This window comes from Geotrypetes seraphini, chromosome 13, assembly GCF_902459505.1.
Source record: "Geotrypetes seraphini chromosome 13, aGeoSer1.1, whole genome shotgun sequence".
NCBI lineage: Eukaryota > Metazoa > Chordata > Amphibia > Gymnophiona > Dermophiidae > Geotrypetes > Geotrypetes seraphini.
In genome coordinates, this window is record NC_047096.1 from 54,247,936 (window position 1) to 54,267,437 (window position 19,502).

Sequence of the window (19,502 nt, forward strand, 5' to 3'; positions counted from 1 at the left end):
CACCAATCTCTGGGTGAAGAAGAACTTCCTTACGTTTGTATGGAATCTTTTCCCTTCTAACTTTAGAGAGTGCCCTCTTGTTCTCTTCACCTTGGAGAGTGTGAACAATCTCTCTTGTCTCTACTAAGTCAATTTCCTTCAGTATCTTGAAAGTTTCGATCATGTCCCCTCTTAGTCTTCTCTTTTCAAGGGAGAAGAGGCCCAGTTTCTCTAGCCTCTCCTTGTACAGCTACTCCCCCAGCCCCTTAACCATTTTTGTCGCTCTTCTCTGGACCCTTTTGAGTAGTACTTTGTCCTTTTTGATGTACGGTGACCAGTGTTGGATTCAGTATTCTAGGTGGAGGTGTACCATGGCCCAGTATAACGACATGATAACATTTTCAGATCTGTTTGTGATCCCCTTCTTAATCATTCCTAGCATTCTGTTTCCCTTTTCATCGCCGCCGACGCACATTGCGCGGACAGTTTCATTGACTTGTCTACAAGTACTCCCAAGTCTCTTTCCTGGGGGCTCTTTCCAAGTATAGCACCGGACATCCTGTATTCGTGCATATGATTTTGGTTACCGACATGCACCACCTTGCACTTATCCATGTTGAACCTCATTTGCCACTTCGCAGCCCATTCCTCGAGCGTATTTGTCTCTTTGTAGGTCTTCGCAATCCTTCTGTGTCCTCACTACTCTGAATAACTTTGTATCATCTGCAAATTTAATTACCTCACTCATGCCAATTTCTAGGTCATTTATAAATATGTTGACAAGCACAGGCTCAAGCACCGAACCCTGCAGCACTCCACTCGTGACGCTTTTCCAATCCAAGTATTGTCCATTCACCCCAACTCTCTGTTTCCTATCCGCCAACCAGTTTTTAATCCACGTGAGTATATCACCCTTGATTCCATGGCTCGCAATTTTTCGAAGTAGATCTTCATGTGGAACCTTGTTGAACGCCTTCTGAAAATCTAGATATACGATGTCGACCGGGTCACCCTTGATTGTCTGCCCATTTATTCCTTCAAAGAAATGCAGTAAGTGTCAAGCAAGATCTTCCTTTGCTGAAGCCATGCTGGCTGGTCATAAGAACATAAGAACTGCCATCTCCGGATCAGACCTTCGGTCCATCAAGTCTGGTGATCTGCACACGCGGAGGCCCAGCCAGGTGTACACCTGGCATAATTTTAGTCACCCATATCCTTCTATGCCTCTTGTAAGGAGATGTGCATCTAGTTTGCTTTTAAATCCTAGAACGGTCAATTCCGCAATAACCTCCTCTGGGAGAGCATTCCAGATGTCCACTACTCGTTGCGTGAAGCAGAACTTCCTGATATTTGTCCTGGACTTGTCCCCCCTCATCTTCAGTTCGTGTCCTCTTTTCCATGTCACATTGGACATTGTAAATAATTTTTCTTCCTGCTCTATTTTGTTGATTCCTTTCAGTATTTTGAAGGTCTCAATCATATCCCCTCGCAGTCTCCTTTTCTCAAGGGAGAACTATCCCAGTCTCTTAAGTCGTTCCTTGTATTCCAGTTTCTCTATACCTTTTACTAGCTTCGTTGCTCGTCTCTGCACCCTCTCCAGCAGTTTTATATCCTTCTTAAGGTTGGGAGACCAATGTTGGGGAAAGTATTCCAAGTGTGGTCTGACCATCGCTCTATAAAGCGGCATTATAACTTTCTCTGATCTACTCGTGATTCCATTTTTTATCAAACATAGAAACATAAACATAGAATATGTTTATGTTTCTATGTTTGACATTCAATTTGCTTTCTTTTCCTGCTGCCGCGCATTGTGCAGACGGTTTCAGGGTCCTATCTATCAGTACACCCAGGTCTTTTTCTTGTTCGCTCTTTCCCAGAGTTGCACTTGACATTCTATACTCGTGTTCCTTGTTCTTTCTGCCTAAATGCATTACTTTGCACTTTTCCAAATTAAACTTCATCTGCCATTTCTCCGCCCATTTATCTAACTGACACAAGTCATTCTGGAATTCCTCGCTATCCTTCTGCGATCTGATTGCCTAGCATAGCTTTATGTCGTCTGCAAACTTGATGATCTCACTGGATATTCCTTCTTCTAGGTCATTGATGAAAATATTAAATAAGATGGGCCCAAGTACCGAGCCCTGGGGCACACCGCTAGTCACTTTTTCCCAGTTTGAGAACTTCCCATTTATGCCCACTCTCTGCTTTCTGTTCTCCAGCTATTTGCCTATCCATCTTTGTATATCCCCCCTCTATTCCATGGCTTTCATGTGGAATCTTGTCGAACGATTTTTGGAAGTCCAAGTATATTATGCCCACCGGTTATCCACTATCAATTTGTTTGTTCATGGTCTCAAAAAATTGAAGTAGATTCGTCAAACATGATTTCCCTTTCCTGAAGCCATGTTGACTGGCTCTCATCAGGTCGTGTGTATCCAAGTGCCAGATTATGCTATCTTTAATCAGTGCTTCAACCATCTTGCCAGGGACAGACTTAAGACTCACAGGTCTGTAGTTGCTTGGTTCTTCTCTTGATCCTTTTTTGAAAATTGGCATGACGTTCGCTATCTTCCAGTCATCCGGTATCTGTCCAGTTCTAATTGTCAGGTTGGCAAGTTTCTGCAATAGTCCTCATCAGTTTGTGTCCGTCAAGGTGATCGATGATGCGGTCCTTTATCAGTGCCTCTACCATCTTTCCCGGTACCAAAGTTAGACTCACCGGTCTGTAGTTTCCCGGATCTCTCTTCGAACCTTTCTTGAAGATCGGCGTAACATTTGCCACTTTCCAGTCTTCCAGAATCTTTCCTGATTTGATCAACAGATTTGCTATTAGTTGGAGCAGTTCAGCTATAACCCCTTTCAGTTCCTTGATTACCCTTGGGTGGATGTTGTCCGGTCCCGGGGATTTATCATTTTTTAAGCCTATCAATCTGTCTGCATACCTCCTCTAGACTGACCATCATCCCAGTGACTCAACAGAAAGGGGAGGTGGAAAGGCAGACAAAACTGCAGTTGGAGTAAGAGAGACAGCGGAGGAGGCTGGAACCTGAGAAGGAAAAGGCAAAAATAATTTCTGGCCTTAGGTTAGGAGAATTCTTTGCTTTTATTTATTGTCTTTCAATGTTTAATATCAAGTCAATGCAGAGCAAATAAAGGGAGAACCAACAAGGCTCTGCAGTCAGGAGTACGAAGGCAAAACCAAAACAAAGAAAACTGCAGATGAGAGTACAATGATGCAGGCAAAGTTTATTATAACAATAGATAAAATGTGGTTAAAAACATCACCTAAAAACAAACAAGTGGACCTAACACGGTCTGTGTTTTGGAAAACACGCCTTCATCAGGGGTCCCAAATGAAGAAAGAATGAGTTAAAACTGCAAACAAGCTATTGTCTGTATAGGGAGAGCTCCGGGAAAAGAGTCTGTGCAAGTCTTGCTGAAAAGTTGAAAAAGTTAATATCAAGTCAATACAGAGTTTATTGTATGGGGTATAGTATTAGTTATGCCTATCTTTAATGGCAATTGTCAAGCAACCAGAATCTACATTTATCCAGCATCTACCAATCCCCTTCTCCATGAGTGCTGGATAACTACTGTTAGCACATGTATGTGGAGTAGTGCTACCCGATTCAGGGGAAAAAAAATTTGATTCTATTTAGCCTATTGAATCGATATTTCAATTTGATTCGATTTTCCTGCCCAATTGGGTGTTTGTTTGTTTTTCTCCAAATATCCTGGTGGATTTATTTTATAGCCTCTTCACCCCTTTTATAGCCTCTTCACCCCCTTTGCCCTCTTCTACCCACATTGGCGCTGTGGTGTAAACAAAATAAACAACCAAGACTTTTCCTCTCTCTGTTAAATCCTAGTTCACGATCGCGGTCTAACACCAGCTCTGGCAGGATACACATTTCAAATCTGACACATTGTAATCACAAAACAGAAAATAAAATGATTTTTTTTCTACCTTTTGTTGTCTGGTCATTATTCAAATCATATTGATCCCAGACTCTGGTTGTCTTCTGATAACTTCCTTGCCAGGGCCTCCTGCCCATTTGTCATTTCCTTCTTTCTCTGTGCTAATCATCTATCTTCCATCTCTGTCCTCCCCTTCCATTTCCCTTCCCTCCCCTCCCGGAGGTCTGGCATCTTTCCTTTTTTTCATCTCCATCCCCTCAGCTGCAGTGATGGACCCTACCATCCCCAGAGCCACCATCTCTTCTTTTCTCTACCCTTTCATCCAGCAGTCCTCCCTCCTTCCCCACCACCCCAGGGTCCACCAGCTCTCCCTTTCTCTTCCCAACTACCCTATCCAGTATCTCTATCCCTCCCACCAACCCTTGTGTCCAACTTCTCTCCCTTTCTATTATTTTCCTCCCTAAATCCCATTGTCCACCATCTCTCTCACTCTCGTCTGTTTTTAGACCCATTATTTCTTCCCCCTCCCCCCCGCTCAGTATATGCACATCTCTTTGAAACCCCCCTTCCCTCTCTCTGTGTACGTCTACACCAGGGTCCCCCTCAAAGTCCTGCATGTTCCCCCCCTTCTTTGCAGCGTCCTCCAGCCTCCCTCCTGGCCTCCCGGTCTTACCTTCAAATAATTTTGGTAGCCTGCAGAGAGGTTCGCCGGTGCTATAGCGATCCTTGCAGGCTGCCATCAGCCTCTGCAGCACATTCCCTCTGGCGCAGTCCCACCTATCCTCTGACATCAGGAGCAGGATCGCGGCAGAGGGAACGTGCTGCTGAGGATGACGGCAGCTTGCAAGGATCGCTACAGCACCGGCGATCCTCTCTGTAGGCTGCTGTAATTATCTTAAAGTAAGAGTGGGTGGCCAGGGGGGAAGCCAGAGGACGCTGCAAAGAGTGCCTAAGCACTGCAGCACTTCCAGACTGACCCTCTCCCCTCGCCCCCCTAAAGCAGCAGCGGCAGTGGATGGCCAGCAAGAGACAGCACTGCCTCTCCTGCTTTAGGAGACCTGAAAGCACGGGGAGGAGGGTTGGTCACCGAATCATTGAGGCTGATTTTTTAAAAAACAAAAATGAATCAATTTGAATCAGCACTAAATAAATATCTGTGGCAGGGTAGATGTAAAACCCCCAACAAAACTAGCAGAAAATTGAAGTCTCTTCCTCCAAGTGTTAGATAAATAAGAGCAGCAATTTCATAAGGGCACCATCTTTGCAACTGCTCTTTCTTTTTTTAATTTATTGATTTATATTTGTTAACAACATAATAAAATTTGGTACATCAAAATACAAAGGTAAAGAATAATCAATACAAAACTATATCAGTGATATCTAGTCCACATCAATGGGGCTGGGTAGCGCTATAATATAACAAAAGAAATTTTAAACAAAATTACAGACAGGCAAATAAAAGCCTAAATTTAATGTCACTTATCAACCACTGCATTAGTTTTCAAACTCTTATCAAGTGGTAACTTATCTTTTAGAAAATTCTCTAACTGAGATGGATCTACAAATGTATATTTGTCATTTCCATGAGATATCAAACACTTACATGGAAATTTAAGGAAGAAGCCTTCTATTGCCAAGCCCTGAGGTTTAAGGCAGTGTTCTTCAATCGCTGGTGTGTGGACCGGTGCTGGTCTGCAGAAATTTTCCATCGGGCATAAGACAGTGTTCTTGCTGCCCTTCCACGGTGCGACCAACGTGGCGGCTTCGGGCCGGCTCCCTGAGTGCTGCAGTGCACAAAGCCGTAGGAAAAGGCTCCTATGCGCAGCCTGCGCCTGAACTGGAAGCCGCCTTTCTGACGTCGCAATGTCAGAGGGAAGGTTTCCAGATGAGGTACGGGACGCACATGAGGAGTCGCTGCCCACAGCTTTGTGCAATGCAGCACTCAGGGAGCCGGCCCTAAGACGCCGCGTTGATCGCACCGTGGACCGGCCCAAAGATAACACCGGGGGGCAGGCCAGAAGGCAAGGTATTGCATGGAGGGAGAGAGAGAACAATGGTAGGGGGAATGCTTTTATTTTTTTATTTAGTGATTGATTTACATCTGTCTGTTCAGGAAGAAATGTATTTGTTTCTTTTCCTCTGGGGTTGTACTGCATGCAGAGTTTTGCTTGTAAATATTAGTACTTTTAGTTTTTGGTCCTTCATTTGCATAGGGTTATCTGTTTTCTGGTAGGAATGAATGTTGAAAAGTATACAGTGTGCTTTGTGTATTTTAATTTTGTGGTTAACCATTATGTGTTGTTAATACGATTATATTGTGTGTGTGTGTGTGTGTGTATATATATATATATATATATATATATATATATATATATATATATATATATATATATATGAAAAATGAATGGAAAAAATGGTTTTACAGTTAGTACTATTATGGGGGTGGGGTCAGGGGCAAAGATTGGGTGGAGATGGGCACGACTTACCCCAATGTTATTCAACTGCCTGTCTATGGACTGGTGCTGGTCCACAAAATAATTTATTTTATTTCTGCCGGTCCATAGGTGTCAAAAGGTTGAAGAACACTGGTTTAAGGTATAGGAACTACTTCCTCTGAAACTGTGTCTGTCTAGAAACATTAGGAAAAACTCTCAATTGCTGACCACAAAACAGAGCCTGCTTTTTATCAAGATATAGTTTAAGAATAAGTTGTTTTTCCATTTCTGTAACCAACAAAGTAGCACGTTTGCTCTTTCTTTTTTTTCCAGACTCGCAAAATTGCTAAATGGCTTTCTCAAGAGATGATTAAGGATGGGCACCGGGTGGCCTTACTGAGTGGCGAGCTCAGTATAGAACAACGTGCAGCTGTAATCCAGAGATTTCGTGATGGGAAAGAGAAGGTTCTGATCACTACAAATGTTTGTGCTAGAGGTGTGAACTTAAGTGTGCAATATTAACTTTAAAGTTTTGATACCTGAGGTACTATTTGTATATTGTCACCACTAGGGGGCACCCTAGTGTGAGAGTCCTAGTCTCAATAGGTCAAGCTGAATAAGCAGGATCTGAAGGATTCTCACAGGTATGGCTGCTACTGAGAGGGATCTGTAGCCTTCCTGCTAGTAGGACATCAAACATTTACCAATAAAGATTTTCTCCTACGAAAGCTCTTCTCTGGTTCTACAGCACTAATTGTTCTCTGGTACTCCACCCCTCTTCCAGGCCAACCTGCTAGTGCCATCTTTCTGATTTGCAGTGTTGCACAAGGAGATCTAGTACTTCCCCCTTTACTGCATATAACATGTGCTATGCCCAGGCTCTCAAAACTTTTCCTGTGCTTATTTTAAGTTGCCAACCACTGCACAAGGCGGTTTTTCCATTCCCCCATTCTGCATCCAGCATAAAGTACTCTTAACTCCCAGCATTGCTGTAATCTTTTACAATGTGAACAAATTCATTTACACATACTACATGCCTAGGCTCAACTCCTGCCTAGCACTTTTGACAGGGATCTCTATGCCAAATCTATAGCCTTTCTTCACTACCCTAAATCACCTTCTTGGCTTTTCTTCCAGGCTGCCCCAATTCTTTGCAGTTTCCCAAAAGCTTTCCTTTTCCCAGACCCCACTTCCAAGACTTTACTAAATCTTTAGACTTCTAAAGCTTTACCTTCCTGGTTTATATATTACTTTTGAGTCAGTTACTTCCCAAGGAGTTTCAGCCTGAAGAACACAGTTACTTCTTGGACCAGTACTCACCCAAGAGGTTTCAGTTTGTGTGCAAGTAAAAGTTTCAAGTTTCAAGTTTATTGGTTTTTGATATACCGATCATAAAACAAATATCTGACCGGTTAACAATTTAAAAACAATTTGTTTAAAATAGAAAAATGAGAATTAGTTATTGGTGTGTTAGGAAAGTTAGTGAAAACATATTAGACATATACAGACAGACGTGACTGTGAGGGAAAAAAGGGAGGGTAGGGAAAAAGTTACATAATATAAGAGGAAATGAGATAGAGGGGGAGGGTAGGACATAAAGGGAAAGGGTGCTTGGTATAAGAGTTATGCGCAGGAATATAAGAGAAATTTAGGCTAGAGTGAGTATATAAGAGGTTAGAAAAGATTAGGATTTATTAAAGGCATCTTGGAATAGAAAAGTTTTAAGATTGGTTTTGAATTTAGTTAAATGAATTTCATCCCGAAGAAATTGAGGGAGAGAGTTCCATAGCGTAGGTGCTGTTATGGCGAAATTAGTCTTTCTTGTATAGTAGGATTCTTTTAGGGAGGGGATGAAAAGGAGTTTTTGGTCCGTAGATCGTAAGATACGGGGAGAACTTTGAGGAATTAGCAATTTGTCTAAAAATAGGGGCAGATGAGAAAGTTTGATTTTGAAGGAGAGTAGTAGGATTTTATAAATTATACGGTGTGTGACTGGGAGCCAATGAGCCTCTTTAAGAAGTGGAGTAACGTGCTCGAATTTACCTGTTTTGTAAATGAGTTTAATAGCGGTGTTTTGTATTATCTGCAAACGGCGTAGTTCTTTTTGGGGTAGTCCATTTAGTAATGAATTGCAGTAATCTAAATTGGAGATAACTAATGAGTGAATAAGGGTATTGATCGAATCGGTATTTAGGATAGAGGTAAGTGAACGAATAATACGAAGTTTAAAGAAACAAGTTCTTACTATTGTACTTATGTGATCATGGAAGGTGAGATCTCTGTCTAGAGTGACGCCCAGTAATTTTATTTTAGTATCCATATGTAAGGGAGTGGATTTAATGTAGATAGTTCCAGGCAATGTTTCGGATTTTTTAATAGGAAGGAGTAAACCACAAGATTTAGAAACATTAAGTGAAAGTTTATTGGAAAATAGCCAATCACTTAAGATGTCTAATTTAGAGTTAAGATAATTAATATCCGATGAATTGGAAGTATTAATGGGGTACAGTAGCTGTATATCGTCAGCATAGGTGAAGATTGAAAATCCTAGTGATTGAGCCAAAGAAAGGAGAGGAGAAAGAAAAATGTTGAATAGAAGTGGGGATAAGATAGAACCTTGAGGAACTCCAAAGGTTTGTGTTACTGAAGAGGAAGTTTGGTTTTTTACATGAACTTTGAAGTTGCGTTGATGAAAATAAGAAACAAACCAATTGAGAGCAGGACCTGTGATGTTGCAGTCTGCTAGTCTAGATAGGAGTAAAGAATGGTCAATGGTATCAAAAGCTGAAGATAAGTCAAGTGAGATTAATATAACTGATTTTAGATGATCATGAGAATATTGTATAGTGGAGATGAGACCTAATAATGATAATTCTGTAGAATGAGAGGTTCGAAAGCCAGTCTGATAGGGATGTAGCGCATGTGTTTGATCAAAGAAGTCTGATAATTGAGAATGAATCACTTTTTCAGTAAGTTTGGAAATGAAGGGCAAATTAGCAATAGGATGATAATTGTTAGGTAAAGAAGGATCAGAATTATATTGTTTCAATTTCGGAAAGACCAGTGCTGATTTCCATACTGTAGGAACGCAACAGTCAGAAAAGGATGTGGAAATCATTTCCCTTATATAGGGTCCGAAGAAAGAAAAAAATTTTTTGATAAGATGAGGAGGAAAACTTTCAGTAATGTTGTTAGGTAAGTTGATAGATTGTAGAACAGTGGATAGTTGTGTTAGTGAAGGTACTTTGAAGTTTGAGAGAGAACTGAGAGGTAGAAAAGTTGAATCATTATTATTAGAAACCTTAAAAGCAGGAGGGGAAGGTCCAAGATGGGTGCGAATAGTAGTGACTTTGTTGTCGAAGAATAAGGAGAGGTCATCGGCAGATGGTATATCTAAGGCGGGAGGAGGAAGTTTTTTTTTAGAATACTTAGAGAGAGATTGGGCAATACTAAAAAGAGTGGATGAATTGCTAGAAGTAGAGATGAGTTTTGAGTAGTAGTCCTTTTTAGTCTGCTGAATGATCTTTTTATAGTGAGAGGATTTTTCTTTAAAAGAAAGAAGGTGTATGTTAGAACGAGATTTGCGCCATTTATTTTCTGCAGTCCGGACTTGTCGTCGGAGAAGGATCAGGTTTTCATTGAACCAGGGTTGATGTTTTCTTGAGGAAGCGTTGAGAGTGGGTTTATTTTGTTTGTCAGATGAAGGGGCTAAAGTGTCTAAGAGGGATTTCGTAGCTGTTTCCCAATTAGAAAATTGTTCCGTGACTGGAAGAGAAGAGAAATCTGTGAGATTTAAAGCAAAAGAGGATTGTATAGCAGAGAGAGTGATGTTGTTTAGATTACGAGAAAGTGAGGAATTATTTGTGTGATTAATGGAATTTGAATGTTTTGGAAAATTTGATTGCCATATTATTAGTCTGTGGTCTGACCATGGTACCGAAATAAAATTGAAAGTGTGGAAAAAATGGGTCATGGTGGTAGGACAAAGAATCATGTCTAAAGTATTTCCTGCTGAATGAGTGGGTGTATGAATAAGAGGAGATAGAGATAGATCAGCTATCAAGGTTAAGAGTTCGGAAGTATTAAAGTGATTAGGACAGTTGAAGTGGATATTAAAATCTCCGAGTACAATAGACTCAGGATAAGCAATGTTGAAGTCAGTTAGAGTGGAAATAAGAGATGATAGTGAGTCTTTAGTTATTGGAGGAGGTAAATAGATAAGAAGAAAGTTAAGGGGAGAATGGAGTTTAATAGAAAATTGGAGAGATTCAATAGGAGTGTGAGAAAAGAGGTTAGCGGTATTTATCTGAATAGGGATTGAGGTATGATATATAATTGCTAGTCCACCTCCCTTTTTGTTTGGACGGGGTAGAAAATATGCTGTATAATTGGGTGGGCAAGCCTGAGTGATATAAGCATCGTCTCCCTGAGTTAACCATATTTCTGTGAGGAATAAGATTTGAAGGTTATGTTGAGTGATAATGTCATGAATTAGATGATGTTTATTTTTTATAGAACGGACATTTATTAGGCCTGAATTTAATGTAAGGGAGTGCTGTGGTTGATTATGATAAGAAGTGGAGGAAGGTTGTATCGGAATGGAAATGAGATATCTAGATTGAAGTTTGATTTGATTTTTGCAAGCTGTAGGGCTGATATAGCGACGGCCCCAAATAGTAGGAATGGAAGACATTATATTAGGGGTTGTGAATGAGAAAGAACAAAGGATTTCAGAGCTGTGCAGCATTAGAAGAAATGTGGTGAAAAAGATGTATGGTTTGAGAAGACGGTTTAAGAGGGTGAAGAAAGAAGAGAGAGTAAACAGGAGTAATAAGGATAAGAAAGAATAAAGGAGCTGCATGAAGGAGCGCATAAAGGAGCAGGACCTGCTCCTTAGGTGCGCTCCTTTGGTGCGCGCCAAAGGCGCGCGCCTTTGCGGCGTGCGCCGCAAAGCAGAGAAATATATAGGGGAGGTTACCAGCGAGGAAATGTGGGCGGGGTCAGCGTCGCCGCCGCTTCGCGGCGGCGGTCTTTCAAAAGAGCAAGAGGGCCTGTAGAGAGTGGAAAGGACAAACAGTTTCCTAAGGTTGTATTGCAATATTTCACAGTCTGTGTTTCAACAACCTTGGGAAGTTTTGTCATCTGCAAATTTAATCACTAGTTCCCATTTCCAGACCTAGAGCAGATACCTGTGGCACTCCACTATTCATCCTTCACCACTGAGAAAAATGGCCATTTAATCCTACCTTCTATTTTCTGTGATGGTTGTTGCTGACATGTGTTTGTCAGAAACATCGGCTGATGAGGATGTGTCGGTGGGGTGCATTTTTCTTTGGGACGAGCTTCAGGAGCTGATTATTTGGGTTTTGTCAGTTTTGTGCTTTGAGGAGGATGTGAAAGAGCCCCTGCATGTGAAGGACCCCCTGCTTTGGGGGATCCGGATAGCCTCCCATTCTTTTCCTATGCATCAGGACATTCAGCTATCACGCACAGGCATACGGTGCCAGTTGAAGGTGGTTCGGCCCTGCAGGATTCTCAGGATCGTAAATTGGAGTTTCTTCTTAAGTAAAGTTTAGTCGTAGCTGCCATGGCAGTCCAGGCGGCGATTTGTGGGGGTCTGGTGGCCCTTGCTTTTTTCCGGTGGTCCAAGCAAATTCTTGACCGTTTGATGACTGGTTTTTGGTGGATCAGGAGGTGCCTAAGCTTGAGCTTGGTGCTTCTTATCTTTCAGGTGCCATGTATGATCTTTTACTGGCTTCGGCCAAGTCTACGGCTGTTGGGAGTGACTTCCCACATAGCAGGAGTGGAGAACGTCCATCTGGATTTCCTCAGTCTGAAAATAAATCAGGGTCTATTATGCCTCCATTCCTATTCATGTTTGTTTTCTGTGGTCCTGCTCCTGGCACTTCAGTTGTGAACACAGAACAGAAGCAATTCAGCCTTTTCTTTATCAGTTTCTACATATTTCCCCACTTCAAGTTTCGCAATGCCACTTTTGCACTTTTTCCTATCCATTGGCCAAGGCTGCACCAGAGCATCCAGCCTCTAGGCCTGGAAAATGCTGTGCTGACTGAAGAACCTTGGCACTTTGGCATTGACACTTGTGATCTGCACAATCAACTTGAAGATTGGGGGACCGAGTCACCACGTGCTAGATTTGCAGGTCAATGTTAAATTAAACAAATTAAACAAAATCAAGTACCCAATGCAAAGCACACTCAAGATCCTAGGAATTCATCTAGACAGAAATTGCACAATGCAGACCCAAATCCACAAAATCATCCAAAGAGCATTCTTCACAATGCGTAACCTAAGAAAAATAAGAAAATTCTTCATCAAGGATCAATACAAGATAGTAGTACAATCCCTAGTTCTAAGCATAGTAGATTACTGCAACAGCCTATACCTATCATGCCCAAACTACATGATAAAACAATTACAGACCGTTCAGAACACGGCCCTCAAACTCATCTATTCCCTCAGCAAATTTGACCACATCACCAATGCTTACCTTGACTCACACTGGCTACCAATAAAAGCAAGATCCCAGTTCAAATTCTACTGTCTACTATACAAAGTAACACACGGAACAGCACCCAGCTACCTAAACAAAAGACTACACCGTAATCTCTTACACAGATTAAGGAGAACTCAAAACCTATTCGCTTACCCTCCTCTCAAAGGTACACGACGCATGAAACTATACGACAGCCATTTAGCTACACAGGCAGCAAAAATTGACACTACCATTGTAAAATCAATCTACTGATCAAATCAATAGACATAAAAGAATTCCGAAAAGAAATCAAAACTCATCTCTTCAAAAAATACTTTCCATCATCTTAACCTCAACATAGCACTAGAAAATACACACACGAACACCCCACCATAACTATACCTGTATATGTAATGAAGCTGAGGGGGGACAGGTTCAGGACTAATGTCAGGAAGTTCTGCTTTACTCAGAGAGGAGATTATGACAGAATCGACCATCCTAGGCTTCAAGAGCAAACTAGATGCATATCTCCTTAAGAGAGGCATATAAGGATTTGATGGACTATAAATTACGCCAGGTGTACACCTGGCAGGGCCTCCGCGTGTGCGGATCGCCGGACTTGATGGACCGAAGGTCTGATCCGGAGAAGGCAGTTCTTATGTTCTTATGTTCTTATATCTAAACATTGTACAACTCTCTTCATCAACCTACTATTCATCTACCATGAGCTCTAAATTTCTCCTGGAAACTTCCAGTCTAACAATTGTAACTTGATACATTCCTGATTCTATGTACTGTAATATTCCTGAAATTGTCCAGTCTCTTAATTTGTAATCCGCTTAGAACCGCAAGGCACAAGCGGAATAGAAATCTGTAATGTAATGTAATGTAATGTTATGAAACTTCTCCAGTCTCCGATGACTCGCCATACACTCCAACCGCCAGCACACCCACAAGTACGATCAGTGCTCCTCGAGGGAAGCCTTTTTTGCACTATTACTTCAAAGCCCCATCGGAGCTCAAGTTCAACCTGCCATTCAGTTGAGTGACTGTTAGCTAGTTTTTTATTGTTTCCAGTGATAGTTTGTGCCACAGGTTCTCAATTGGTTTGAGATCTGGTGACTGAGCAGGCCAATCAATTGTCTTCACTCCCTTCTTTCTCATCCATTCGAGTACAGATTTTGCTCGATAACATGATGCATGATACCGTACATGAAGAAGGACACAGTACTACTCGAAAGGGTCCAGAGAAGAGCGACTAAAATGGTTAAGGGGTGGAGGGGTTGCCATACAGTGAGAGATTAGAGAAACTGGGCTTCTTCTCCCTTGAAAAGAGGAGACTGAGAGGGGACATGATCAAAACATTCAAGATATTGAACATTCAAGATATTGAAGGGAATAGACTTAGTAGATAAAGAAAGATTGTTCACCCTCTCCAAGGTAGGGAGAACGAGAGGGCACTCTCTAAAGTTAAAAGGGGATAGATTCCGTACAAACATAAGGAAGTTCTTCTTCACCCAGAGAGCGGTGGAAAACTGGAACGCTCTTCCGGAGGCTGTTATAGTAGAAAACACCCTCCAGGGATTCAAGACAAAGTTAGACAAGTTCCTGCTGAACCGGAACGTACGCAGGTAGGGCTGGTTTCAGTTAGGGCACTGGTCTTTGACCTAGGGGCCGCCGCGGAAGCGGACTGCTGGGCACGATAGACCACTGGTTTGACCCAGCTGCGGCAATTCTTATGTTCATTATCTTGAAAGAATTAATCATAAGGAAACAAGTTCTCTGCCGAAGGCAACATGTGTTTCTGCGGGTTTTCAAAGTACTTCACTGCATTCATCATGCTGACCAGCACCACTTGCTGCCATACATCCCCATACCTTTTAGGATGCTTAACTGGTTATTGAACAAGATGTGTTTGTTGGGACTAGTCAAGACATGGGTTGGAGACTGGCTCAATGGCAGACTTCAGAGGGTAGTGGTAAATGGTACTCCCTCCGAAACGTCGGAAGTGATCAGTGGAGTGCCACAGGGCTCTGTCTTGGGTCCAATCCTATTTAATATCTTTGTACGGGACTTCGAGATAAAATTGCGTTATTTACTGATGACGCTAAACTGTGCAACGTAGTGGGCAAAGGCACCGTGCCCGACACTATGACACAAGTCCTACTTTTACTGGAACAATGGTCCACAATTTGGCAACTGAGTTTTAATGGCAAAAAGTGTAAGGTTATGCACCTTGGCAGTAGAAACCCATGCAGAACTTACACCCTGAATGGTGAGACCTTAACAAGAACTATGGCAGAACGGGACCTAGGAGTAATCATTAGTGAAGATATGAAGACTGCCAATCAAGCGGAGAAAGTTTCATCCAAGGCTAGACAAATGCTGGGTTGCATTTGAAGAAGTTTTGTCAGCCGAAAGCCTGAAGTTGTAATGCTGTTGTACAGGTCCATGGTGTGACCTCATCTGGAATATTGTGTTCAGTTTTGGAGGCCACATTATCAAAAGGATGTGATGAGAATGGAGTCGGTTCAGCGAATGGCCACCAGGATGGTCTCAGGACTCAAGGATTTCCCATATGAAGAACGTCTAGGTAAGTTGCAGCTATACTCTCTTGTACGCAGAGAGAGGGGAGACATGATAGAGACGTTCAAATATGTTACTGGCCGTATTGAGGTGGAAAAAGACATCTTTTTCCTTACAGGACCTACGGCAACAAGAGAGCATCCGTTAAAAATCAAAGGTGGGAGATTCCATGGAGACATTAGGAAGTATTTCTTCACTGAAAGGGTAGTTGATTGTTGGAATGATCTTCCACTTCAAGTAATTGAAGCCAGCAACGTGCTCGATTTTAAGAAAAAATTGGATAAATATGTGGGTTCACTTCGAGGAAGTGCTTAGAGGGGAGGGTTTTTCGAGTGGGCAGACTTGTTGGGCCGATGGCCCTTTTCTGCCGTCATATTCTATATAGGTTTCTATGTTTCTAACTGGGCATTTAGGCTTGAATTCTCCTAGTTATCTGCGTACATTCATTCTGCACTGTTCACCCAAGATGCAGAAAGTGCTCTCATCACTAAATAACGCCTTCTCCGACATTTCCTTTGTCCACTTGTTGTATTTCACAGCCCATGCTATTCTTTGCTGCACAGTCAGTAGTCACTACATGAAGAATATTCATAAATAATAATTCAACAATTAGCAATTTCTATAACTGATAGAACTCTGCTCAGAGACATGAAGGCAATATGTTGCGCCTCACCACCCAATCATTGCAGTGTTCACAGTGAATTTACTCCAGGTGAAAGATTGTTCTTAACTATTATGTTGCTAGCTACTACAGCTATGCTTAGCTTTTTATAAAAATCTAAAATGTAAAAGCAGATTTGCTCAAACTTAGCTTTGAAAAAGTAGCTGGTTCCTTTGGCGTGCCACATTTCGGTCCTGCGTCAGGGAACCGACAAACAAACACAGTTAAACTGGAGGTGAAAGCCATTATAGCATAAAATACAATTAGCTTATAACGTTCAAGCGTGATTTCTTCTTAAAATCTTAAAATGGTTTGTGCCATTCAACATATAACCAACAATTGGAAGAATCATAGTAACCTTAGTTATACATTTTGGTGGAATACAATATGTCATATATTCAAAATGGAAAGAGTAATAGCAATACAAAGAGGGACATATACTAAATTTATAAAAATATGGGGGCCATTGACAAAATATTGCAGTGAATAGTCATCACTTCTCCTCTTCTTCTTTTCTTTTTCTTCTTTTTGGCACACCAAAGGGGGAGGGTATTGGTAATAATGTTACATAATATGTTATAATATGTTTTGCAATATGTGTATATTTTGGTTGGAAAGTAGATGAAGGGTGGGTGGTGGGGGAGGGGTTAAACATATTATTAGATTTTATGTAGTAGATATCAAAGTGATGTTGTGTAAGAACTTGTTGTAATATAATATTTTGTGCACTTATTGTCAAATATGAAAATGAATAAAGAATTAATTAAAAAAAAAAAAGGTTTGGATTTTAAGAAGAAATCACACTTGGACGTTATAAGCTAATTGTATTTTATGCTGTATGAGCTTTCACCTCCAGTTTAACTGTGTTTGTTTGTCGGTTCCCTAACGCAGGACCGAAATGTGGCACGTCAAAGGAACCAGCTACTTTTCAAAGCTAAGTTTGAGCAAATCTTAGATTTGTATAAAAAGCTAAGCATAGCTATAGTAGCTAGCAACATAACAGTTAAGAACAATCTTTCACCTGGAGTAAATTCACTGTGAACACTGCAATGATTGGGTGGTGAGGCGGAACATATTGCCTTCATGTCTCTGAGCAGAGTTCTATCAGTTATAGAAATTGATAATTGTTGAATTATCATTTATGAATATTCTTCATGTAGTGACTTTTTCTGAATTTAAGCAACTCTCTTTAGTCACTCAACAGTAACAACATAGTGGTTGAGCTTGTTACCCCTTCAGTATTTTTTGGCACAGTCAGTAGTGGCTTTTTCCTATCTTTACACCCTCTCAAACCAAATTTCAGGCCCTGCACCTCACTGCTTGTACTTACCAAGGCTGAGCACTTGTCCTGCCACTCTCTCAGTAATGGAGGTGACATCCGCTTCCTGTTGCCAAGATGTGTGTCTCAACACTCGATCTTGTCTGTAACTTGCCTTTCTTGGTTGACCTGACCACTGTCTATTCTGTGTTCCTCCTGTCTCCTACTTCTGAAGCTTGATCACTGTACTTTGATTGCATCCCACCCTCTGTGGAATCTGCCTGCTGGAATACCCCTCTTCACCAAGAACCACTATTCAAACCTGGTTTTCCTCCAACAAGAAGGTAGCATGATATAGTTGATAAATTGCAGTACCTGAATGTCCTTAGAGAAAGCATATACTTCTCCCTCCGTATCCACGGGTGTTAGGGGCAGAGCCTGCCTGCGAATATTAAAAAAAACGCTGGTTCTGCCCGTAACCCCCACTTTCCTCTGGCTATTTTAAGCCCTGTGAGCCCCCCCTTAAGCCTTACCTGGTGGTCTAGCGGGTTTTCGGGTCAGGAGAGACTACGGGAGCTCAAGCCAGCCATTTCCTACGAGCGATCTGCACAGGGCAGGAGTGTGGGAAGATCACTCCTGCCCGAAAAACCCTCTAGACCACCAGGTAAGGCTTAAGGGGTGGCTTACAGGGCTTAAAATAGCCTGAAAAATTAAAATGTGTGTTTGGTTTTAAAATCGCAAATAACCGAATCCGCAGATGCTGAAACCGTGGATTCGGAGGGGGAAGTGTATTTACTCATCTTTAGCAGATATTCTCTGAGCACAGCAGGCATATATTCTCATAACCCTCCCACCTCCCCTAGTTGACTTAGCTTTGTTACTGAACTGATGGTCCCATGAGCCAGTGATGGATGGGAAGGCACCAGCATGCATGCGGTATGAGCAGTTTTAAAGTGACAGTACACTTTGACTGTCTGTACTGGGTTCCGTGGATGGCATCACCCTCACATGTGAGAATATATGCCTGCTGTCCTCTGAGAACACCTGCTACAGATGAGTAATGATGCTTTTTCTTCTAAACAAAGAGTAATTTTTCTGCACACTTAGAAGCCATGGTATTTACAAGATAGCCACAGGTCTGAAGACACAGTTCATGCAGACTGGCAGTGTTGAGATATGGCATCCGTTCGGTATTGACACTTGACACCCCCCCCACACCCATTTTCTGGAACTTTTAAACTGCAAATTTTTATTTTTAAATTTTATTACTTCCTATTACATAACAAGTGACTTTTAAAAGTAAGTATATGGTCTTAAAAGTCTTAATTGTTGCTCCCTTTCTCTAGGTATTGATGTGGAGCAGGTCTCCATTGTTGTTAACTTTGACCTTCCTTTAAACAAAGATGGTGACATAGACTGTGAGACTTACTTGCATCGTATTGGCAGAACAGGACGATTTGGAAAGAAGGGACTTGCTGTTAACCTAGTGGAGAAGCACAGCTTGAATTTATTGTATGCAATTGAAAAACACTTTAGTAAGTATAGAGCTATTTAAACTTGTGTGGCCTGATATTCAAAGTGATTTAACTGGCTGCCTAACTGCTGATAATCAGCGGCGCTTAACTGATTAAATAAGCAGCTAAAATTAAGACACTAAAAAGGTTGTCCTAACTTTAGCTACTAAGCTAACTGGGCACCAGTCTCAGTATTGGCCAGGGCCTGAGTAACTTCTGGATAGGGGAAAAGGAGCTTTGGGGCTTCTGGGTCCAAGCATTCACACCATCTGTTTTCTCCCCCCTGGTCCCAGCACATCTCACTCCTACTCCCTGAAGACATATGAAGCCAAGGTTGGGGGAGGGGAAATTATGATATCCATTTTGAAGTTTGACCTGCACTTGGCATGAGTGAATAGGGATTTGAGACTAGGAGGTGATGAATTCTCGGGCTGGAGCATCATCTGTTTCAAGCACATTTAGGGGGATACTTGGAATGGCATACATATATCTAGGCAAGGGCCCATATATCAGCTATAAAGCTGGGATAAATGATTTTGCCTGAATTGCACAAGACCACACATGGATTACTAGTATTTTATAAGCATGTAATTGTTTACTCATCTGCAAATTATGTACAGTCATATTTAGGTACACCAAAAAAATTGAAAAA

General features: G+C 41.6%; 1 protein-coding gene across 4 annotated transcripts in view; it reads left to right on the plus strand.

Moving 5' to 3' along the window:
- Nucleotides 1–19,502, plus strand: part of DDX25 (DEAD-box helicase 25) — a 158,103-nt gene that overhangs the window by 128,228 nt on the left and 10,373 nt on the right. For all 4 annotated transcript variants that reach the window (XM_033919190.1, XM_033919191.1, XM_033919192.1 and 1 more), the window contains 2 exons: nt 6,669–6,831; nt 18,683–18,871. In XM_033919190.1, coding sequence (XP_033775081.1) covers nt 6,669–6,831; nt 18,683–18,871 — 352 coding nt within the window. The remainder of the gene's footprint in view (nt 1–6,668; nt 6,832–18,682; nt 18,872–19,502) is intronic.